Source organism: Pagrus pagrus (genome assembly GCF_965226575.1).
Source record: "Pagrus pagrus genome assembly, chromosome: 14".
NCBI lineage: Eukaryota > Metazoa > Chordata > Actinopteri > Spariformes > Sparidae > Pagrus > Pagrus pagrus.
This window is the reverse complement of record NC_140198.1, coordinates 4,321,962-4,346,612: the sequence shown is the minus strand read 5'-3', so window position 1 is coordinate 4,346,612 and position 24,651 is coordinate 4,321,962. Positions and strand designations below refer to the sequence as shown.

The 24,651-nt window shown below is 42.7% G+C and overlaps 6 protein-coding genes across 6 annotated transcripts; 4 read left to right on the top strand and 2 right to left on the bottom strand.

The window, feature by feature from the left end:
- The first annotated feature begins 655 nt into the window (after positions 1-655).
- On the top strand, positions 656-6,233 carry LOC311268882 (15-hydroxyprostaglandin dehydrogenase [NAD(+)]). Its single transcript, XM_084372816.1, has 8 exons — positions 656-715; positions 990-1,117; positions 2,573-2,696; positions 3,453-3,559; positions 4,119-4,215; positions 4,471-4,547; positions 4,766-4,923; positions 5,119-6,233. Exons 2-8 carry the CDS (start codon positions 1,025-1,027, stop codon positions 5,234-5,236), a joined length of 774 nt encoding a protein of 257 aa, XP_084228942.1. The 5' UTR covers positions 656-715; positions 990-1,024; the 3' UTR covers positions 5,237-6,233.
- Positions 6,234-10,798: 4,565 nt separating this feature from the next.
- LOC311269720 (histone H2A-like) lies at positions 10,799-12,225 on the top strand. Its single transcript, XM_084374066.1, has one exon. The coding sequence runs from the start codon at positions 10,837-10,839 to the stop codon at positions 11,269-11,271; it is 435 nt and encodes a 144-aa protein (XP_084230192.1). The 5' UTR covers positions 10,799-10,836; the 3' UTR covers positions 11,272-12,225.
- Positions 12,226-13,132: 907 nt separating this feature from the next.
- Positions 13,133-13,669, bottom strand: LOC311269415 (histone H3.2). The gene has a single exon (XM_084373555.1). The coding sequence runs from the start codon at positions 13,651-13,653 to the stop codon at positions 13,243-13,245; it is 411 nt and encodes a 136-aa protein (XP_084229681.1). The 5' UTR covers positions 13,654-13,669; the 3' UTR covers positions 13,133-13,242.
- Positions 13,670-15,198: 1,529 nt separating this feature from the next.
- Positions 15,199-15,621, top strand: LOC311269407 (histone H4). Its single transcript, XM_084373542.1, has one exon. The coding sequence runs from the start codon at positions 15,214-15,216 to the stop codon at positions 15,523-15,525; it is 312 nt and encodes a 103-aa protein (XP_084229668.1). The 5' UTR covers positions 15,199-15,213; the 3' UTR covers positions 15,526-15,621.
- Positions 15,622-16,271: 650 nt separating this feature from the next.
- Positions 16,272-16,854, bottom strand: LOC311270036 (histone H2B 1/2-like). Its single transcript, XM_084374656.1, has one exon. It carries the CDS (start codon positions 16,688-16,690, stop codon positions 16,319-16,321), a length of 372 nt encoding a protein of 123 aa, XP_084230782.1. The 5' UTR covers positions 16,691-16,854; the 3' UTR covers positions 16,272-16,318.
- A 1,826-nt stretch (positions 16,855-18,680) lies between these two features.
- LOC311269928 (uncharacterized protein) lies at positions 18,681-24,263 on the top strand. The gene is made up of 2 exons (XM_084374486.1): positions 18,681-18,812; positions 20,355-24,263. Exon 2 carries the CDS (start codon positions 20,443-20,445, stop codon positions 23,083-23,085), a length of 2,643 nt encoding a protein of 880 aa, XP_084230612.1. The 5' UTR covers positions 18,681-18,812; positions 20,355-20,442; the 3' UTR covers positions 23,086-24,263.
- The last annotated feature ends 388 nt before the right edge of the window (positions 24,264-24,651 follow it).

Genomic DNA, 24,651 nt, shown 5'->3' with positions numbered 1-24,651 from the left:
TTATATATATATATTAATTTGTAGAACTGCGCACCTTTTCTTTTGCAGATTTTAAGTTCATATATTTCAGGGATTTACTATACAGTCTAAAGTATAAATTAGGTGTATGTAATATTTTGCCATTATGAGAGTCAGAAAGTCCTACTTCTAAAACAGCACGTCTTTCCGGTCGTCATTCCAAACTCCATTTAAAAATGTGTCATTTTTCTGCTGATTTGTATAAAAACAGAGATACGAAGTATTCAAATCAACATTAAGTGCCCCTCGGAGATGTGAGGATACACTCTTTAATTCGGCGTACATATAATCCACCAATAAACCCGTTTACCGCCTGCACCGACAGTGTTGTTGTGGGTTAAAAGAGGTGATTGTTTTCATTCTAATCGAAATAGTCGAGTAAAGGAGCATATGCCGAATTGAAGAGGGTGTCTCAGTGGAGAAAAACACGTATTCAGATATTTCACAACGTACGCCTACGAGCAATACGAAGGGAAAATGTGTTAAATCGCAAAGTTTATGAACGTATATTTGCGTGATCTCGGACTTGATCCCACCAACCTTGAGTCGCCCCTTCTCACTCAAGTCACGTGTGGTTGTATAGGTTCACCTTTATGTGTGCTGACTTATATGGGCTGTAGGCTCAGTTATACATGAACAAGGCTGCCAGTAGCCTATATTATTTGGTCTTTACACAAACATCTGGTTTCGTTCAAAGGTGGGTTATTTCCCGACACAGTGACGTGCCGGCTGCTGAAAAACATTTCCTGCTTGTTTTGACCACAAAGACTTTTATTTCCCAACAAATTCCAGAGACGGATTAAAACTGTTCTCACGGACTTCTGCAGAAGTCCAACCTGAATCCAGTCGAACCCGTTTCTGAGACTTGACCTCCTTTTCCGCATGTTTAGACACGCTTTCCTGATGGGCGGCGTCCGTGTCAGTGCAATCAGACTTCAGACTCTCGATCCATCATTTGAATCTTCTTGCAGGCATCTGTCAACATCTGTCTGACGGGACAGCAGAAATGGCTTTGAGTGGAAAAACCGCAGTAGTGACCGGAGCAGTAATGGGAATAGGAAGAGCAATAACGGAGGTACTCCTGCAAAACGGTGCTAAGGTAAAGTTCTGCCCAGCTGTCGGTGTCATATTTAGGGCATCGGCTCGAGTTCATGCGTGCCAGCAGTGGAAAGATATTATTGACATTTGCATTTTACATTTTGGGCATTTAGCAGACGCTTTTGTCCAAAGCGACTTTCAATAAGTACATTTGTCACAAGGAAGAAACCACAATTTTATTTTAAGCTGCTCTCACTTCACTAAACTTTCTTACTTCACTTCTCACTCCACTGCATGTACGCATTTTACAGCTGTGTTGCCAGATGTTGTAAAAAGTAAAAAAAAAAGTAAAAAAGTAAAAAAAAAAAAAAGCAAAAAAATATGCCAGTGATCTCTAAAATCAATGATTTTCGTAATGTAGTTCTGCACGTCTTGTTCTTTATAGTTTCCACATGATAACAATAAGTGACTGAAGTAAAAAAAAAGTTGAATATATCTATTTAAAATGTCAGGCTTGTCTTTAAAAGGGTGGCGGATATCAGTAAGCGGTATGTCAGAGATGGTGTGAGGCAACAGATATCACTTTGCAGTTTCAGACATAGAGACGCGCTAATTAAAGGGACACTTCACAAATTTTAATTATAAAGTTAAAGGTGCAATTCGTTAGTATTTCGGTTGAAGTCATTTAAAACTTGTCAGGGTGAATGTAAACAGCAGCAGCTAGATGGTGTTGATAATGTGGTCGGCATCTTCAAAAGTTAGACATCTGGGAAACACCGTCCATCACCTTTGACTGTGTGAGCACCGAGCATCGATGTTACAAACACAGAGTCTGCCTCGCCTCGTCCTGCTGTAGTCCTGCGCTCTGTCGACTCAGACGTCCAAGGTCCACCTGTCTAGTGCAACAGCTTGATCCGAGACGTTGTGGTGGAGTTTTTTGATCATTAATTTCTGATTTTCATGTTGTTGTCTTAGTCCCATTTCCTTTTCCTGTCACCAGACAGCCAGGAGCAGCGTTAAACCGAGCTGGATTAGCATGACTCCTTTACCCACTCTCTTCCTCCCTGGGGCGGTTCAGCTGCTCAGGTTGGTTGCTCATAGCCCAAAATTGTCCGTTGTTTCAGAAACAAACCCCAAAAAATTACGCTAAAAAATCCTAAAATGTAGCATTATTTGGAGGAGGTACCGGCCACTGCATCTTGCAAACATTTTAATCTTTATGACGTCTTCTTTTTAGACGCAAAGCACGTTTAGCATGCCAACCAGCTAGCCCCGGCCCATCCACCAACACCAACAGTTCCCTGGTGCTCTGAGCTCCCCGTCCAGACCGCTAGCTGCATGGCTAATTAAGCTATCTAGCTAACAGCAGCTGCAGTTGGCAGCAGTTAGCTGTTACTCTGGTGCTGAAACACATATTGCCTATGGCACAGATGCTGACTGCTGTGGTTGACTGCGTTAGGTAGGTGTGTCTAATAAACTGGTAGCTGAGTTTACATCTGATGGTCCCTCTGTACAGGTAGCCCTCCTGGACGTGAATGAAAGTGCAGGAAAGACTGTGATGGAAGCCCTGGAGAAACAGTATGGGCAGGAGAGGACTCTGTTCTGTAAAGGTGACGTTCAGTCAGAGGAGCAGCTCAAAGGTAACACACACACACACACACTTGACAAACAAAGTATATGAAAGAAATACATGAAACTAATCTTGAGGGCAGAGTTGTTGCAAATGTTTACCATTTACCAGGAAGCACATGATGAGCTTCAGTACGGGGTGTTTTGTATTATATTATGATGTTATTAATTTTCTATCATTACACTACAGTTTGGTATGTATGTATAGTTGTGCGTCGTCAGCATAGCATTACAATATTATTACATTGCAAAAAACTTGAGCTTGATTGCTGAAAAAAAGACATAAAGAAAGAACTATCAGCCTTAACTCAACATACATTGAACTAAATGATCATAAACCCTTGAGAGACTGGCTAAAGTACTTACATAATCTACATTTTAGAACATTATTACAGTTAGTAATCAGTTATTATCTATAAGACTACCGATTATATTCTATAAAAAATATTTGGTCTATAACATGTCTGAAAATAGTGTAATTCCCATCACAAGTTCCAGTCCAAGGTCTGCAAATGGCTTGTTTTGTCTAACAAATAGTCTGAAATTCAAATATAATCAGTTTACTGTCAGAAGAGTGGAACAAACTGAACAAATTCACAGTTGAGAAGCTGGAAGCAGACGATTTCTCAAGAAAAAATGCATTGCTGAAATGGTTACAGATTAAGTCTCTGGTGATGAAGTAATTCAGTAACTGGCAAATGGTTACAGCTCTGCGGTGAATGATGTCACACTAAACGATGTTTTCCAACTGTCTTTCTTCTCTGAAGCTGCCTTTAAGAAAACCACGGAAACATTTGGAGGAATAGACATCCTGTGCAACAATGCTGGCATCTTGCATGAGGGTCAGTGGGAGCAAACTATCTCCATAAACTTGGTAAGAAGTAGAAAAACAACAAACTGCATCTGGTTGGGATTAAGCCAATTACTTGTGCTTGACTGCAACACTCTCACTAAGGAAATTACACATCATTCAAGGGCTGCGAAAATGAAACTGTGGTTGAGTCCCTTTATGCAACATCACGGAAAAACAAAAACAAAACAATTTGGCCTGAGGAGTGAAGCTGCTGTCTGGTGGTACAGCAGAGGATACTTCTATATCTTTTGTCAGACGGCAACAGAGTGAATGCGGCTGGGGTGGGTGTCATCTTCTTGTATCCTTTGGACTTCACCGCTATCACTGATGCTTTGTAGATGGTTGCCAAAGATGTTCTGGACGGTTTTAACCACCCGCTGCAGAGCCTTCCTGTCTTGGGCCGTGCACATAATAAGATGTGATGTTTTCTATTTTCATGAAATACTGTTTGCACGAGCGCTAACAGAAACATTTGCATTTCTTTCTTTTCAGCAGTGTTAAACGTGGTACGCAGAGAGCAGCCAGTAAGTATTCATTGACAGAAAATGAGATTCCTGATGTCAACTATTTCATGTTGTAGATGGGCGTTATCAGGGGGACTTACCTGGCTTTTGAGCACATGAACAAGTTGAAAGGAGGTCGAGGAGGGGTCATCGTCAACACAGCATCCATGGCAGGTAAAGACTAATTGAAATGCTAAAATGAAACTGTGCTTTTCATTTAGTCACCCGTCACTATTATTTCCAGGGAAGCATCAGATGATACGTCAGATAATAATGAAGGAATCTGACGAACCTGACGTCACTTGTGTAAAACTTTAAAACATTATCCTGGCCATGAACATATCTGCCGGAGAAAACAAAAACAAGAAGGTTGTGTTTTGATAACTCAAATTAACCCTCATATTAACTGATATAACTCACACCCTACAGGTTTCGGTCCTCTACCGAGCTGTCCCGTCTATACAGCCACCAAGCACGGAGTGGTCGGCTTCACTCGAGCCATGGCGGTAAGAAAGGTTTCCTTACGATGAAGTTCAGGAAGATCAAGCAAACATCTGTGTAGAAGAATGTGCAGCAGAAAAATAGAAACAAGGTGTTAAAGGAGACATTTCCTTCAGTTTGCTATGTATAGTAGGTTCTTGTGCATGTAAAATATTTAATTTATGAACCTGGAACCCTCTGAGCAGCTGAAGCATGAAGGTATGTCTTCTTAATATTTTACCAGGCTAACTCGACCCTCTCTGGCTACGGCATACGAGTGAACGCCCTTTGTCCGGGTTTTGTCAAAACTGATCTCTTCACTGAAATTCCAGCTCGACTGGCGCGACACTCCCACCTGGTTGATGCAACCCAAAAACTGGTAGACAAGCTGGGGACGATAACGTGAGTCTTTGCCTCACAAAAAAAAAATCCACATCCAGTCCTGTGCTCTAAATCTTTTCAACTGTTTTTTTTTTCTGCAGCAGGTTTACCTCAGTTCCTTTCAGTACAATAATATTAGATTACATGATCATGACCATGTGCGATACTGTGTACATGTATAGTCATTGGAGTCACTTCCCCCCTTTTTATTTTCAGTGTATCTGAGGTAGCAGAGCACATCCTCGAGCTGGTGACAGACGAGACGAAGAACGGAGAGGCCCTCCTGGTGATGCCGACTGGAAAAAAATACATAAATTTCCCTTCGTTTATTTAGTCGATCTGTGTACAATAGACAGGGAGCTTCGACTAAAACATCTTCCTGAGTAGTCAGTACAGTGTATGGAAGATCTAAGCTGTAGGCTTTCTGCACTCTCCACTTATTTTCATTTACTTTCCTAGTAGTTTGCTTTAGTAGTTTAACTATCGCTAAATTATATCAATCGCTTCTGCCAGAATAAATGGGTGTGTCCAGCTGTCCAACAGCAAAGTCAAGGTTGTAGTTAGGCGTTGAATTAGTCATGGGTTTGTTTTGGGTGTAACATAAATTAAACCGATCAGAGCTCTTACAGGGAGTGACGCTCTGATCGGTTTAATAAGAGCCAGGTGCACCAGGACCTGGACTGTTGATATTACACGGCGGCACTTGATGGTCCTCGGCCCGCTGGACCCTCTGCCCCGCCATCATCTGTCCCATCAACAACTGTTTCACTGCATATGAAAAACACACTGATATTCAACTGAGGAGCGCTGGTGTGCATCAGTTCAGTCAGTATTCATGTGAATTAATGTTGTGCTTTTTTCTACACAACAAAAGGACACACAAAGTCCAAAATCATGCAGTCAAATAGTTTGGCGAAGCTAAAAGTTTCCTCTGTGAAGTTTCTCACGACAGCTTTTAGTGTTTTGCATACACCATTACTGCTTATGTGGAAATGTTAACACACCCGGGGGCGCGCAGTAATTTTGCTATATACACAACAACGTGGGCGTTGAAAATGACAACTGTGTCGGTATGAAATTAAACTTAACATATCCATGGTTTGCAGAAATGTACCATGTCAACATTTAACAGAGTGAATCAAAGCCTGTCTGAGCTGAATTAAAACATGAAATATTCCTGTCACCTGAATCAAAATCCAGTAAATCCTGAATGTAGTTTTGTGTAATAATCACTGGGATGTCACTATGTAATAGTAATACTTTTCCTCAAAAAACATTCATATGATTGTGAATCAGTAGTAATAATAAAGTGTTTCTTGGGTCAAACATGATTTTGTGTTTATCTCTGTGTAAGAACTCTGATATTGTCACCACAAAAAGCCTTGAACAAAGAGCGTAAACTGTAGAAAGAAGCTGGACATACTATACGATTTAATGTGTAAAACTGTGACTATATGTCACAAAAAATGCAGGTAGACCTAAGAACTTTCTGCAAGATGTTTAAAATACAATATTATATGATTTAAAAAAAGTTAGTCTGCTTTAAATCAGTCACAGGAGACCAAGCTGACCCAAACTCTGCTGTCAGGATGGCACAACATTAAAGTCATGACCTAGATTTAGTTAAACATCAACCAGTTTACCCGGGTAGAGGTCGGCTACTCTATCAAACAATGCTTTATCACAAAACGAAAGCAATAAATAAATGTACTGCAATAACAGCCTTGGGCGTTGCACTGATCATTGTGAACAAACAGGTCGTTGCAGTTCAGGTTTTGTAATTGTTCCTTGTTAGTACAGTGGTGATCATCCCCGCCTGTCACGGTCGATTATAATCGATACACCCGAATAATATTCACGCAGTTCACAAAGTACACTTATGCTTTCCGGCATAAAGCACTGACTACCAGACGACAGGACATTTCCGATTTTAGTATGCACTTGAACGCCACATATATACAGTTTCCGTAGTGTAGTGGTTATCACGTTCGCCTAACACGCGAAAGGTCCCCGGTTCGAGACCGGGCGGAAACAATCTTTATTTTCCCAAACACAGCAGAGTAATACTCAAACAGCATCTACACACAGCTTCGTCATGTTTTCTGAACAGACCGAGTAAACTGCTTTTTACTGGAATTATTTAAAAGCGGAATTTCCGATGCGTACCTGAAAGCGCCCCTCAGGGGGAGTTCACCTGTGTGTCGAGGCGCTGCAGCCTCTCATGAGGAGAAACTGTCCTCAAGCTTCATGAACACCAACCTCTTCACCCACCCAGGTGAAGGGTGGTCTATCACTGCTCAGGCATGACGTTAGACATTAGAAAACAAAAGTAATATTTAATAAAAAGGTAGATTAATGTACAAAATGCACGAGTGTACCTGTGTGCAGTCCACTGACTGTATCTGACTGACATCTAGTGGTGAAGGCTGTGTACTACATCACATTGCATGAACTTTTAGCAGTTTATGATACAAAGTGACACACTGAACCCTGATTTTTCTGTTATTTCCCACCTTTTTAGAAGCTTTAGAAGTGGAAAAAGGCACCTAGTATGACAGCATCACATCTACCTGTTATAATGTGTATCTTCTTTTTTAAAACGATCTCATATTTCAGTACTTTAATATCAGTTAAATATTCAGGCCCTTCATCCAGAATATTTGCTGTAGTTTTACATATTCATATGCTTTTGTGCAGCTTGTATCAAACTGTCAGATATTTGTTTTTTGAGAAATGTTGGTGGTTTTTCAAAAGCATTTGGTAGCAGTAACTTCTCTCTGTTAGGGGGAAGATACATTTACTAACTATTAAGACTATCTAAATGTTTCTGTCACAATGTGTGTAGCAGTGATGTACCACTAGAAGTTGATATCCAGTTGATATCCAGAGATTTGTAGTCTTTTTGCTTATTTTTTAAAAGATTTAAATTATACTATTGCTTGTTTTACACTGTGTTGCATTTAGGGAAACAGCATAATGTGGGGACTAAATGTTTAATATTGATTTTTTTTTTTTTTTTTTTGGATTTGAGAACTTCAAATACAAACAGTTGATAAAAGTTCAAAATTCCAGTCCATTGTCAACACAACCAAACATCAACAAACAGTAGCAGGAGACATTTTGAAATGTCTAAAGAGTCTAATTTTTTTTTTTTGACAGTTTCTGTTTTTTCAGATCTAAATTTTCAACGGACGTCAAGTATAATATAAATCTGTAACTTTAAAATTGTAACAGGAAGGAAATCTTTCAAGCCATTTCATTTTGTCAGTAAAATAACAATTAAATTAATAATTATATACGTTTTATATCGTATAGGCTTCGCCCTTGAAGGCTATCGATAGTGGGTTTATCCCTCGCGCGCACGCGCAGCACTGAAAAAACTTCCACTTCCAAAAAGTCCACGCCCACCTACTGCGTGGGCCCCACTTCCGGTCTCACCTTGTGTATAAATTGGGGTGAGACCGGATAATTACCTCCCATTTCCCTTCAGCAAGCTACAGCACGAACCAACGACAGAAAACCGATGTCTTCAGCTGGCAGCGTCCGCATGACCGGATACATTATGAGCTTTGACCTTCAGGCCCGCTGCGAGTCCTGCCTCGGACCGGAGCACGCCGGCCTGGCGTCGACACCCTCAGCCGTGTGTCCCCACTGCAAGCTACTTCCCGCTACTGAGAGGCAGCGCAGAGCCGACACCTTCGCGGCTGCTGCGGAGGACATCTTTCCAGTCACCGACCACTACCCTCTGGATGAGGCCGTGGACTTCTTCGATTCATTCTTCGACCATTACTCTCCACGCAGGTCGTGTGTGGCTCTCCCCCTCCCGCCGGCGGAGCTAGAGCCTGACGACGACCTGCCGGGTGCACACCCAGGTGTCCCTGGGGTCCCCGTCTCAAGATCAACCTCCCTGCCGGCCATAGGAGCTCTTCTCCGGGAGCTCCCGACCATCATAGAGAAGGCGGCGGCCTACAAGAACCTGCCTGTTCCGCCGGCACAAGCTCCACCTCCCCCGGATGACATGACAGGCAGCTTCGGTTCGGCCCAGGCAGCCCGATGTGACCCGGTCTGGCCCCGCTTCCCGGCCATCAAGGCCTATCAGTCAGGTGCAGCGGCTGAGCCTGGAAAGCTGAGAGCTCCGGTCTCCACCTACGCTCCCATCACCAAGGTGGAGGACTACACCGAGCAGGGCTTCCCTCCCGTCCCCCCACTGGATCCAAGCCTGACATCTATGTTCGGTGTCAAGTCCAACATACTCAGTGGACGGCGGCCGACCCCGCCCTCCGGCAGAGACCAGACGACAGCGAGGTTTGCTGACAGATCTCATCAGTGCGCCTTTCAAGCCTCCGCCACAGCCAAAAACATCGCGCTGCTGGCGTACTCAATGACAAAGATGGCCACCGAGCCTGAGCTCCTGTCTGAACGGGCAGAGGAGCTCGGTAAAGCCGCCAGCGCCACCCTGAACCTGTGTGCGTCTATCGCTGTGTCCACCGCCCGCATTGCAGCATGGCAGCAGCTGATCCACAGGAACATCTGGCTGCATCTGTCTTCTTCCATCCCAGACTCCGTGAAGAAGGAGCTTCTGGAGGGCCCCATCGATCTGGAGGGTCTGTTCGGTCCCCACCTCCACTCTGTGGTGGACCACATGCAGAAGACTTCAGAGGAGGCCGAGAAAATTAAGAGGCACGGGGCCCGTGCTCAGCATGATGCGCGCCCTCAGCAAGAACCGCCGCATGGCCCCTTCCTGGTCTAACTCACCTCAGGAGCCGCCGATGAAGCAGAGCAAGAGACAGTTGCGTTTTGGGGTGGTTGTGTGTTATAAAGATGGGAAATGTTCTGGTTGGGAATGTTAAACGTTTTGAAATAAAACAAACATCTTCCCAAAAGGAGCACTATTCCTGCTGACACTCAGTCTGCTGACTCAGCTCAGCTCCTCATTCCCCGGTGAGTGAGAGTTTGAACGCTCCTCAATGTCACGTTTACGAGTCTTCTCCTCCTAAACGGCGACTTCTTGACGCTGATGTGTCCGCTCATTGCGCACCGTCTCCCCGGCAGCGTCCGGCTGCGAGCCCGTGCGTAATGCGCTCTCCAGAGACTTCCTCTCAGCCCTTTCGGTCCGAGCCCCCCATGGGTTGCTCCCGGAAACACGAGGGCTCTGGCTTGGCTCGTCTCCATGACAACCGCAGCGCATCAGCTAGATGTACGCCCGCTTTCAGAGCATTACTCAGAGTGACGGCGCGTCTGTTTGATGGACAGGTTGATCAGCAGAGGTTACACACTGCAGTTCGCCTCTCCTCCCCCGGAGTTCAACGGGATTCTGGAAATAGTCTCAGTTTTCCAGGGGGAGTATGACCACGAACGCCTCACAGGGTTTCCGTAGTGTAGTGGTTATCACGTTCGCCTAACACGCGAAAGGTCCCCGGTTCGAGACCGGGCGGAAACAGTGTTTTCTTTTTTTTCCTTGCAAAATAAAATGAAAAAAAGAAAACTGCTTTCTTTTGAGATCATCCAACATAATAGATGAAAGCGGAATTTTCTGTGCGAACCTGAACGCAGCCTTCAGAGGGACTTCACCTGTGTGGTGCAGCCGCTCATGAGGAGCTGTGGTGTCCTAAATACAGTTATTTTAGACTTTTTTTTAAAAGGATATAAGAAGTTTTAGACTACTTGAGTTTGGAGATATAAAAAAGCTGAACCATCATTATATTATTGTTTTTAAGATGATAATAATACGGTTTGGGAGGGTACATTCATTTATAATTTTAAACTTCGAGTTGTCGTGTTTTATTCTGAAAGGTCCGTACTGTACAGAGCGGAGGGCGTTTTCATCAAAACAGAAACTTAAAACGACATTTTCTCTGATTGGACACTGATACCTGCGATCACTCGGGCCAATGAACGAACAGCAGGGGTGCTATATAAAGGTGCGGTCCGCTGATGTTTGACATCTTCGTTCAACGAGCCCAACAAAACAAAAGAGCAAACATGTCTGGACGCGGCGGTAAAGGCGCTAAGGTCAGAGCCAAGGCGAAGACTCGCTCCTCTCGTGCCGGACTCCAGTTCCCAGTCGGTCGTGTCCACAGGCTCCTGAGGAAGGGCAACTATGCCGAGCGTGTCGGTGCCGGCGCCCCCGTCTACCTGGCGGCCGTGCTGGAGTACCTGACCGCTGAGATCCTGGAGCTGGCTGGAAACGCTGCCCGCGACAACAAGAAGACCAGGATCATCCCCCGTCACCTGCAGCTGGCTGTCCGCAACGACGAGGAGCTGAACAAGCTGCTCGGCAAGGTGACCATCGCCCAGGGTGGTGTGCTGCCCAACATTCAGGCCGTCCTGCTGCCCAAGAAGACCGAGAAGCTCTCCAAGGCGAAGTAAACACCTCGTCCCGACTTCAACCAACACAACGGCTCTTTTAAGAGCCACCCACCTGAAACTAAAGACGACATTCCTTCACATCCTTCATGATCATGATCTACAACAATGACGGTTAAACAAAATGTTCACTGAACGATATATTGTCTTCTAATGATGTCAGTCTGAGCTAGTGTCAAACAACGTCGGAGGTCAGAACTTTTATTAAACGTTCATCCTCCAGGTGCCTTTATATCACACAGGTGAAGTAAAGTGTGTCCCCGAGGTAACAGAGCTGTTATGTATCTTATTTCCCGGCACTTTTATGCTCTAACGTCCCTAAACATCAGCCTGTACTCTACAAATATCCACTTCCTGCTTCACACGAGTGCCGCCATCATTTGTGTCCCTCAGCGCTGAAGTAACGCCCCTTCCGGTTTCCCTCACAGGACCTTTTTTCTTTTTTTATTCAACAACTAAACAGTTTAGAGGTCTGCTAATTTAAAGGAGTACATTTAAGCTATGTAGTCTAATTGTTTTTGCTTTCAAGCCACTTTTTTATGTAATATTTTATGTAATATTTTGCTATAATAATAAATGAATCATTTCATCTGGGGAGAAGGTGGACTTGTTATAACTGAGTAAAGTATCAATCTTTGTTAGTGACATCTTTTTTAAGCATTTCTGAAACGTATTTCTGTAAATCAAAACAAAAGGCAGCAGTATGGAAACAATCTGTAAAAACATCACTGTCACAAAAAGAGCATCTGTTTGTTTAAATCAGGGAAAAACCTGACAAATATTGTGTTTTACAGGAGCATTGTGCAACTTTGAAAAGAAACTCTGATTGTAAATGTTATACTTCCATTCTAGTCTTCCACTGTTTTCTACATAAATAAAGCTGTCTATATTTACATATGGAAGTTGTGGTGCGATCAAGATGATTTATAATAAAAGTGCACTTTCTATAGAAACCCAAACAAAAAACTGAAACAACAGAATAATGAGAAAAATGAGAAAAAGTTTTTCTGAAATAAGGTCCCATGGGGTCCACAGGAAGAGGCCTCCGACCATGACTCTCTATTTACTGCCCACCTGTACACTTTTTTGTTTTTTTTCAATATTCCTGTACATTATTCTGATTGTAGCATTTTATTGCCAGTTATTACAGATGACCATATTATCTATGCTGAAGTTAAAGTGTAAGTAGGCTACAAAGCAAATGTCTTTACGTGTCTTGCTGGTAGTATTCCTATTGTGTGTGTGTGTGTGTGTGTGTGTGTGTGTGTGTGTGTGTGTATATATATATAATATATAATAAATTATATATAATTTTATTAATGAGAAAATACACTAATATACACTTCTCAGAGTTAGTTATTGAGATATTTTTGCTTGTCACCTGATGTTTTATCTTGTGTTTGTGAATATCTTTGGTTACAAATGCATATCCAGGCATACACACATGTGCAACCATAATCCTAATTAATTATGAGTAGTGTAGATTAAATGCATTTTTGAAAAAATATTTTCTATTCTATTCTTATCTATTTTCTACAGTTCGGTTTTGTTTGTATTCTGCAGAGCGCAAATGTAATGTACCCAAATTCTTCCTGTGGGATCAATCAAGTATATTCTAACTTTAATGTATTGTCTATTTACCACATCATTGTGCTTTGAGCTACGACAGACACCAACACAGAATGTCTTCTTCTACACTAAGGCCAGGGTGTGTTATATGGCTCATCTCGTCATTCAATTATTTTATATAGATGCTTCAGTTTAAACAGACCTACTGATTATTCCCTCTAGTCCGTGATGTTCTTTTTGTAGAAGAATAATTATAACCACAAAGGGAACTAAAGTATCCGATTCTTCCTTCATTGATGTTGTTTAGCACTCATTGATATGGTTGTTTCGGACATGTTACTCTCACAGTGCAGGTGTGTGGCTCTTAAAAGAGCCGTTGTGTTGTTAAACAGGTGTGGGCTGAGTTTAAGCTCTCTCTCCACGGATGCGGCGGGCCAGCTGGATGTCTTTGGGCATGATGGTGACCCTCTTGGCATGGATGGCGCACAGGTTGGTGTCCTCGAACAGGCCGACCAGATAAGCCTCGCTGGACTCCTGCAGCGCCATGACGGCGGAGCTCTGGAAGCGCAGGTCGGTCTTGAAGTCCTGAGCGATCTCCCTGACCAGGCGCTGGAAGGGCAGCTTGCGGATGAGCAGCTCGGTGGACTTCTGGTAGCGACGGATCTCCCTGAGAGCCACGGTACCGGGCCTGTAACGATGGGGCTTCTTCACTCCGCCGGTGGCCGGGGCGCTCTTACGGGCAGCCTTGGTGGCCAGCTGCTTCCTGGGGGCTTTGCCTCCGGTGGATTTACGGGCTGTCTGCTTGGTTCTTGCCATCTTAGCTCAACTGTCTTCTCTGTGTTACAGATCAAGATGCAGACTGACGGCCAACAGCGGCTTTATAAAGACACTGCTGGAGTGACGTCAGCACAGAGCGACTCCCGCGCTGCAGCTGATCAACTATTGGAGAGAAACATTCAAACTAACCAATCCGACACAGCGACGGTTAACGACTTATCTGACAGGAAATGATTAACTGACACTTTTTTACAAGGAAATAATAATCCTACTGTTTTGTACTTAATGCCGAATTTATAAGAAGGCGCCAATTGTATAAAATGCACCATAGCAGTTTCAATAAGTCGGTTAAGTTTCTCCTCACGATGCAACAACTCTTAAAATTACTCGATTTGTAAGGGACACTGGGATAATGACGTTACTAGTGACTTCACTATATTACGTGCCCTATACCCGGTCATGGGTAGATTATCCTGCTGAACAAAACGTGAATCAGAGGTCATTCTGATACACGTTTTGTTCAGCAGGATAATCTTCACAGATAAACACCACTTATGTGATTTTTGAAGTGTACATTAAATCTCTAGCAGTAAAAAGCTAATGTGAGGCAATAAACACAATGAGAACAATGAACTTGATACACACAGTGTTGCCTCAGTGTGAAAAGAACAAAAGGCAAAGCTCCTTGATATTTATGCACCACCTTCTGTCAAAACGGGGCGACAATTAGCGTGTCCACCCGAGTGTGGTGTTTAAATTTGAAGAGCTGTCTTTTACCCACACTTTGTTCCTTGCTGGACTGATACTGTGTGTAACCTTCATCCTCACAGTAGTAGGCCATACCATCATGGTGAATATTAGATACTCTACTATGCTGTGCCACCAGGGTGCATGTTGTATTTTTGATGCATGGCATGGACAATGCATTCATAGTGTTTCACTTTCTGTGCAGATTACATCCTGCTATCAATAACCTTAGGGTTCAGTTACAAATATGTGAAGTCAAGCAAATGACCATCACCTGCCGGCCAGAAGGTGAGGCATACAAACATCAGTTTGATTGTTTAAGGTCAATTTGAGGGGGGGGTCAACCACAAACACACATCTTTATGCTTTTGGTTGTGTCATTGACTTCACTGGTTGAAGTTCACCAATGTTGAAGTCAGCAAAGCAAAGACACCACTGTGTTTAGCCACCGGATGCATATGATATGTTTAATTTGTTCATTTGCTCGCTGGAATTGAACTTGACACTCATGTTTATGTGTATGTGTGAACATACCCTGAAAGCTGGTTTATAGATACACAACCTCTGAAATACCCCCTAAAATAGTGGTTGACGGTGGGGTTTATATGACCTACATCAACTCGTCTTGTAAGTATTTGATTGTAGTTATAAAATGTATCATAACTGTTCAAATGACGACATTCAAAGGGTATTTTCACTTTCAGCTGCTGAACATGTAGAGAGGACCGTTGAGTCTGGCCCCGCCCAGCAAACCTAACACGCGTCTTCAATTACGTCCGCAGAGAGGATGTAAATACACAGTGTCTGCAGGTTTGAGGCACAGTCGTCTTTGTTGAATACTAAGCTGACAACATGAGCGGAAGAGGAAAAGGAGGCAAAGGACTCGGTAAAGGAGGCGCCAAGCGTCACCGCAAAGTCCTCCGTGATAACATCCAGGGCATCACCAAGCCCGCCATCCGCCGTCTGGCTCGCCGCGGTGGAGTGAAGCGTATCTCCGGTCTGATCTACGAGGAGACCCGCGGTGTGCTCAAGGTGTTCCTGGAGAACGTGATCCGTGACGCCGTCACTTACACCGAGCACGCCAAGAGGAAGACCGTCACCGCCATGGACGTGGTGTACGCTCTGAAAAGGCAGGGCCGCACCCTGTACGGCTTCGGAGGTTAAACCATCCTGACCCGCTGATACTGAAACCCAACGGCTCTTTTAAGAGCCACCCACCCACTCTGAAGAGATGGTTCCTGTGTTAAAATGTATATCATGTGATTGAAACATACTTACAATATGTGGTTGTTTAATAATTCAGCATCTTAAGACAAGTAAAGTGAAAAAGTCAACAACCCTCTCTACCCTCATTCAACTTGTTCTGCAGAGAATGTAAAGATGTTACTTGTACTGCTGATACAGTCACCAGATAATATAGGCCTACTCCTGAAATCACAATAAGATAAGTGTAACTCTGAAACACCCTTAAAACATCTTCTTTGGTCCCCAAAAGTTATGCAACACTCATTGCACCCACTATATCCCCATTTTAATTCTGGAACAATAACTGCCCCCCCTCAAAGAGCAAACTAGTATATATGGCAAATATAACTATATTCCCATTGCGAGAATATTGGCTATGTTTGGTCTTGCAAATGAACTAGATGTCCAGTGAATTATTAAACGAGAATTTGAAAAATTAATTTAAAACTAAACCAGAGTCAGAACCTAAAGCCTTCACTGTCATTGAACTACTGATATTAACTGGGTCAGTCTCTACTTCGTTCCAGAATGAATTCATAAGTTAGTTTAAGATTATGTTGAATTTTGACAGTTTAACATTAAAAGTAAATAGGCTCCATCCTAGATCCTGGGTATGATAAACACCTCCAGTGTTATGGATATAGGAATGAGCACTTGGTAGAAGTTGTGGGTGGTCCTGAAAAGGACCTTTGTGTTGGTGGTATCAGCGGGTTTACTTGGAGCTGGTGTACTTGGTCACGGCCTTGGTGCCCTCAGACACGGCGTGCTTGGCCAGCTCCCCGGGCAGCAGCAGGCGGACGGCGGTCTGGATCTCCCTGGAGGTGATGGTGGAGCGCTTGTTGTAGTGGGCCAGACGGGAGGCCTCACCGGCGATGCGCTCGAAGATGTCGCTCACGAAGGAGTTCATGATGCCCATCGCCTTGGAGGAGATACCGGTGTCGGGGTGGACTTGCTTCAGCACCTTGTACACGTAGATGGCGTAGCTCTCCTTCCTGGGCCTGCGCCTCTTCTTGCCGGACTTGGTCACGGCCTTGGAGACGGCCTTCTTGGAGCCTTTCTTCGCTGCTTTAGGTGCATCAGGCATGATGAGTTCGTTCTGTATCAGATAACGAGTACCCAACCTACGCTCGGGCAGCTTTATATTTCCGTGTCTGATGCAAACACAGCTGTGCCCTCGCTCTCACGGGATTGGCTGATTGTTGTGCTCCACACTGCGCATGCTCGGACATGAAACCCTCCTGAACTCCTCAGCTTTGACTCAACCGCTGTTTTAAATGTCAGACTGTGATACTGTGATGAAAACCATTGTTAGATTTCAATAAGCTCAGACAGGAAGAGCGGTTTGTTTACAATAATAATATAATAAGTAAATATTTAAACTTCAAGACAATAAAGGCCACTTTATGTTACGCTTTTTATAGCCTAGACATATTGAATTAGTTTCACAAATGTCATAGAAATATGCTATTTAATTGCGTTAAAGGGGCACTATGTAGTTTCGTAGAAGAAATTCAAACACTGAATTTAAATATTTACATGAATAAACAAGCTGTTCTCAGAGGAAAAAAAGTGTCCCCAGAAAACAGTTTGAAGCTAAAAAGGTGGCAGGGTCCGCCACATATAAACAAAGTAAAACAGTATGAAATTGTGCTGTCCTTTAAGGTCTGTTTGTTCATTCAGTTTATTCCATCATGAAAACGTAGAGAGTTTGTTTATTTAGACGTCTCATCCCCAAAACTTCACAGGGCTCTCTTAAGAAAATAGTTCCAGAAGTTAAAGGTGCTGTTTGTAAGAAACATGGATTCTTGAGTCTCATTCCCAACTCGTCAAATAACGACTCTCTGTCCTACAATCCCATGGCATCAGTTTTTGACGAGTTGGCAATGAGACTCATAAAAATCAACTGCTCTTACAAACAGCACCTTTAAAAGACTGTCCTGAAATAACAACACATCAACCGTGGATAGTAGATTAAGAAACCCCCCAAGAGACTGAGCAGTTCACCTGCACCTGAAAGACAGGGCTATTTACATCTCATAGAGGAACCATCCCACAACAGAGGAGGTCTACGACACCACTCGACCTCCACCGACGGGGCCAACAATGATATCCAACGACTGCCGTTATATCAGCCAGGAGCACAAATGAATCTAGTGTTGTCAATGCCCTTGATAACAGTCAAGTACCAAGCTGTTTGGTCATAGTGTAGTCGACACCCTGGGGTGTATATTTTCACCATATCCTGGATGTACAATAGGCCTGAGCTATTTGCTGCACAGTAGGCGAATACAGTGTCCTACGTCAGGGTGTGGAGGAGTGGTGTAGTGTGGAGGACTGGAGCAGGCCTGACTGAAGACCAGTCAGGCTGCTGGATTGTGGATGAGCTGCAGAGGCCAAATGGTACAAAACCTAACCAGTCAAATGGGGATGAATCATCGACTGTGCCTGTTTCTCGTGGGGATTTTGTTTTTGAAGATTTGTCATTTGAGAAGCCGGACTTGAACGTAGTAGCTTGGGTCAGGCCCCGAACAACTAACATCGCCCCTGTAAACACACATAAAGCAGCCTGTCAGCTGTTTTGTGGTCAGAAAATGTTCAAAAGCAAAATTAGACCAATTTGTTTACAACTAGGAATGTGAAATATGTAAGAATTTTTCATCCTGTATTTGGAAATTAGATTATCTGCTACTTATCGATGTATCAGTGAAATTCTTGACAATAAATAGAGCCAGTTTTATGAAGTCAAATTGCTTTAACTGACTGAAAAAAACATTTATTATCTCTGATACAGTAAATAGATGTTTGCACCTTGAAACACAGAGAAGTAGAAGAAGAAGAAGAAGAAGAAGAAGAAGAAGAAGAAGAAGAAGAAGATGATGATGATGATGATGATGATGATGATGATGATGATGATGATGATGATGATTATGGATTATATATATACAAGATTGCCTCACAAGAAATCAATGCAAAAGCGCTTAATAAGCTTCATGTGTCATTAACACGTTGCTTCGTGAGTAACTGCTCATTGCTGGTGGACTTTAGCATCTGGGGTTTCCGATGGGTCCCTGAAGGCGGCCTTCAGAGGAAGTTTGGACGCGTTGCAGCGCTGCAGCTTCACAAGTTTCTGTCTACAAAAACATCGAGACAACAAACTTCACCAAACTCTTCCACCTCCAGGTGACCGCTGTGTGCTCCGGTCGTTGGTAAGTGCTCATATGTTGCCACTCGCTGCCAAATTATTGATTAAACTGATTAATTGGACCGCTTCTGTCCACATGCTAACGTTAGCTTTCCTTCGAGGGGCTAATGTTAGCTTTCACGCCGATTTCGGTGTTTTTTTTAGTTTTCAAAACAAGTGTGCAGGTTCGCTCTCAGCAGACAACACTGTCACTAGCGGGCAGTGGTGCTGTTTGGTGTATTAAGCCGCAGGTTTGATATAAACTGAGTATTTTTGGACTTTAAAACAGAAGTTGTGTTTGCATGCGGCGGCCATTTTGTTGCATCCAAGTCCAGCTGGGAAAAATGACACTCGCAAACCTTACTCGGAAATAAAGCGCTTTTTTTCACTTAAATCATACTTTTAACAGAAAAACACAATGCAAGAGTGTTAGGGGTGAATGTACTCATAACAGGAGAGGTATAGTTGATGAGTTACCAAATCCAAATGGAGTGAAAGTAAACAAATGGACAGAGAAAAAATACAATAATACAAAAAAATATGTGTTTTGTTTAGAGTGTTAACAACCTTTTTTATTCAAAGACAAAGAGGTTTTCTCAGTATAACGTTTCTGAGGTGATTCATGTAATTAAATACGGGTTTAATTCTGTGAAATTGAAATTAATAACAAAAAGAATCATCATTCCTAATATCAGTGTAAGTTATCAATGAAAGTAGAGTTTTAGTTTAATTCACCTTCAAATTGTCAGAGAGTAGGAATCAGACAGTTTGGTTTGGTTTGTGACTTGTGAACAGTATCTATCTATTACAAATGCACAAGTTTGCTGTAGTGGTTGTCCCTATAGCAAGAAAAAGTACCAATACAACTATTTAAAAATACTCGATTACAATGGCTTCATTCCAAATTTTACTTGAGTAATAGTACAGACGTATTATCAGCAAAATGTGATTAAAGGTGCTTGTTAATATTGTAAATGCCAATTATTGATATGTTATATGTGTGTGAATATGTTGTAGATGCTTGAGGTTGTAACTACTATATATTGATAATAAATATATCAATACATCTGAGCGATAGTAAGACAATTAAGAAGAAACAATAAAGCTTTGCAGCACAAATTTGTCAAGACTTCCTTAAATCACAGATATCTTAACACATGAGTGGCCTCAAACAGACGCTGCTCTCTGTCAAGGTTTAATCTTTAGACACTTTGTGTTTTTCATATGTTCTGACCAACAATCAAAAAGCCAAAGATAGAAAACTTGAAATGCTATAAAACTGGAATAAAAATGCAACATATCCGTGCACTTCAGCAGCTGGAACTGGAGAATAATTGACATTTTTGTTTATAAACGACTTCAACGATAAACAGATTTGATATTCCTTTTAACTGTCATATTTTGGCGACAGTGATCGTAGCATGGACATTTATATACCAACACATCCATAGAATGAAGCATCATAAATCTCCCGCAGCTCCCATATTCAAAGGTTTTAGGATTATAAATGAATCTGCTGTGTTAAATAACTTAACTCACTCAAGCTCAATGTTGTTTCTGTACACAGACTGAGAAGATGCTGCAGTGATGCAGTAACAGTGGCAGTTGCTTGGAGTCTGTTCTGAGGACTCTTTGGGGGATATTTGGATATCAACATGGATGGCATCGATTACTACATCTGGCAGCGCCGCATCCACCATGGCGTCAGGTATCAGAAAGGTGCGGTCCCGTTCCCACAGTCAGTTGAAATTGGGCTGGAGTTCAACGCGGCACTGGAAAGGAAGGAAAAGTTAGATGAGAGTCTGCTGACGAATGGCGTGATGGTGGATATTTGTGACTTTGCCAAAACGGTCACTAAGTCCGAGAAGTACTTCTTATTCGAAATGCTAGAGTTCAACTTTGACCTCGGCGTGGACATGGACAATGACAAGCAGTGCTATGAATACGCAACACGTATTTACAATAAAATAAAATGTTTGAAGGAACAAATCAAGTTTAAAACTCAAAGATTTAAAGAAACGTTTCTGCTGCCTGACCAAAACGCTATAATGAGGCTCACTCAGTCAAAGAAAGGACGAAACTACTGCCCTAAAAGGAATAAAATCGTGGACGCGTCGGTCCTCACTGACGGCAGCAAGAACGGCCAGTCTTCAGAAAATCCGATGACGGAGAGTATCGGAGCTGTGAGCAGTTCGAGCGTCAAAAAGAAACGAGGACGAGCAAAGCTAACGGGAGATGCTTACCCTTTCTGTAAAGAACTTGGTGTGTCTCTGATTTTCCAATCAGATGATCCACTGAGACAGAAACTAGACCGAAGTCTGGTGACCAACATTGTGATGATGGAGCTGTTAGACTTTTCCAAAGTGCTTTGTGGAACTCACACTGGGATAGTTTGTGACTTAGTCAAGCAAAACTTCGGTCTTGAGTTGGATAAAACGGCACTCCGTATGTGTGTGTCTAAGCTGACGGAGCGACGGTATACCTCCATAACAGCCGAGGCCAGGGACGCCTTCAGAAAGGAGCCTTTTAAAATCACAACCAAGAAACTGGAGCAGAATTGTAGAAAGAGGAAAAAGCCTGACACAGATTATGAAGAAGTGGAAAGACTAACAGAAGCCGGTGAGAGATGGGGAACGCTGACAAACGGGGACAACGATGGTGACCTTTCATACATGTGTCCCGTTGATTTTGACACAGAAATGCTGTCGGGAACAGAAGCAAAACCAGAAAAAATGATGATTGTTTCTCCAGCAAAGTCTGCAGTGTCCATGGACGTAAAGCAGGAAGAGGAGGAAGCTTTTGTCTCACCGGTGCAGCCTTTAACAAACGGCCACAGCTCTAGTTCATTTAACCCTCGTCCAAAGATCACAACAACCCTCAGAGCAGTCTCGGATCTGATGTCTGAAGATACAAATGAGGACATAAATGTAAAGGATCTGAAACAGAAGCTGTGGATGAGGCGTGCACCTCGCTCGAAACAAATCCTGAAGTCGAGCAAAGTGAACGACTTGTTTACCCACTGCAGGAAGATCGCTTTAGACTTCAACGTCGGTTCAGGGAACAAACAGAACGTGGATCCGGGGCTGCTCACCAACCACGTGTTGTGGGAGATTTATAGGTTTGCAAACTTGTTGAAAAAAAGTGCACAGAGTTTCTTAATAGAAATTCTGGACGTTGGCTTCAACTTTGTCCTCCAAGATGAGACACAGCAGCGCAATTTTATATATTACATGATAACAAAGGAGAAGATTCTTCAGAGCAGCCCTGATAGATGGAAAATTGAGTTTCTCAACAGTCCTGTTCGGTTCCCTGAAGTTTACAACATCGTTGACGTGACCAGCGAGTGTCAAACGGTGACCGAGCAGGAGCCCGGCGTGGAATCACCGGCCTCGGCTACAAACCAGCAGACCGACGTGGAGCCACACCAGTTCTGTAACAAGTTAGGTCTCAACCTTTGGTCGACAAAGCAACGTCAGGCGAGCCAGAAGCTTGATCTGAACACCCTGACCACGGGCGCCACGCTCGAAATATTCAGCTTTGTCAGAGAGCTTTGTGGAGAAGTCCGTGAGGTAGTTAACGACATCCTTGAGCACAATTTTGATGTTGATCTTCAAAGTGGTGCAACAGAGGCTGCAAAGGTGATCCAGAGATGGTACACGACACAGAGATACTTGATTAAAAATCACTGCAGAACACCAAAAGCAAACAGGTGGTTGAACGCGGTTGTCCCACTGAAGGGTCATGCGAAGCTTGGTCCAAAACCACCGACTCACAACCACCTGGAGGATCTGGATACAGAAGACGTGAAGCCGATCAGAGAGGCTTTGGATGCAGAAATGCAACAGGTGAAAAAAGTCAACAGCTACTGCGTCTGCAAAGAGATTGGACTGGACCTTGAGATCAGTAGAAAGTCAGAACCCAAAAAGAAACTCGATTTGCGATTGCTGACGAGAGGAGCCCTCCTGGAGATCCACCAGTACGTAGTACAAAACTCCAAGAGATACGTTCCCAGTCTGTATGAGATTTTGGAGTACAACTTCGATCTGAGCCCTCTGAAACATGGGAAGGTGGAGTTTGCCTGGTCCATCGCATCTAAGGCAGTCGTTATAGCAGACAAAATCAGCAGAAAGGGGGATTATCTGAACAAAGTGTTTGAGTTGCCCTTCGAGGTCTCGCAGTCCCCGCAGATCAAAGAGGAACCGGAGGACGACTTCAGCGAGCCGGACCTTCACGATAACTCGGACGTCGTGTTTGTTCGAGAACTGAAGGCTGTTGACATCGAAGTCGAGATTGAGTGAAGTCGTAACTCCTGTTTTCATTGTAGAAATCGGGGCTTGTGATGATTTATAGGGCCGAGTTAAAAAAAAAAAAAAAAACATTTTGTGATATCGATTCATAAAATCCTGAGATTGATCGTTAATTTCCCTTTTCATCCGCTAAGCACCAGATGTGGGTAGATTCTTTGGTCGCACACTGACGGATTAATGTTTGTATTAAAACAGTCCTGTAATTACAAAAAGAGTGCTTCATGGTGCATTCAGGCGCACCTTGTAAACTCTGTAATGTACTCGAATGGTCACAAAGGTTGTTAAAATGGAGAAACTAACATTTTTGGATCACGTTTTGAATTTTTGCATTAAAAATGGATTTGATCTCTATAATTAATAGTTTCAGCATTAAAAAGCAACACTAACTTCTAAAATGGCCTCACACCTCTCTGAAAAGGTTTATTAGTTACATCTTTTTTTGTACGACTTATTGAACGGTTATTGTATTCAACTGCATTAGTTATAGCTGAGTGGAGCCAATAACAAAACTGACAACTGAATGTAAATATTAGATTTTTACTTCCTACTTTTGTCTCTGGAAGTGATTTCAGTGGAAATGTTTCCTCCAACTCACATTCTTTACTTTAATGTTAAACATTATAGATGATGTCCACTTGTCATCTCTTTTGTTCTATTGAAGCTTGCAAAAAAGAAAGTCATCATCACAACTAAACTTGAGTAATTACAAGGATAAATTCAGCCGGTTACGCCGATTTGACATTATAATCTCATTTATACACTTTTTGTTTCTGTGTCGTGCCTTTTTTTTCTTTCTGTTTCGTTGCCTTAAATCATCCACACATTCGACACAAACACACATCCACAGTCTTTAATTATTTAAAAAAAAAAACTAGGTAGGAAGTGTTTTGTACAGTTACATCTTCATCTACAAAAGCAGCTCAGTAGAGTCTTGATGATTGAGCCTCATGTGACGAAGTTAAAGGTGGATTTGTTCTCGATTTGTGGATGTTTGTATTAAATAAGAAGATGGATGTTCTTGTCAAAACAAGCTGCTGAATGTCATTTTCTGGCCAAATACTTGTTTTTTTTACAAAAGCATATTATCCCACCTTGGTTGTTTTTGTTTTATCATGTTCTGTTGTTGGGACTTTTCTTTCGACAGCAAATTAAAGCGCCTTTAATCTTCATCGAATGTTTGTTTCATTTTCTTTTTTCCTTACTTCCTCAGAGGGCATATCGTTTGTACTTGCAGGTTTGTTTTGTTTATCTCACATTAAATGAACAGAATCAGCAGCGTGCCATCCCATAATATAATAACAGACTTCACTTCCTCATTATAATTGATTACATCACTAATGCTGCACATTAAGACTGAGTTAATGAAGTCAGTGTGCATTTAAATGATTCAATTTAAACATCAACAATAATTACAAGAGACTAATTACGTTTCATTAGGCTGATTTTACTTTTTGTCTTCCCATCATGCTCTCTGTCACGACTCGTTTGTCTCCTGCCGGGCTGAACCGCATTAAACAGGTGTTGATAGAAAACATGATTCTGATTCTCAGATAAACT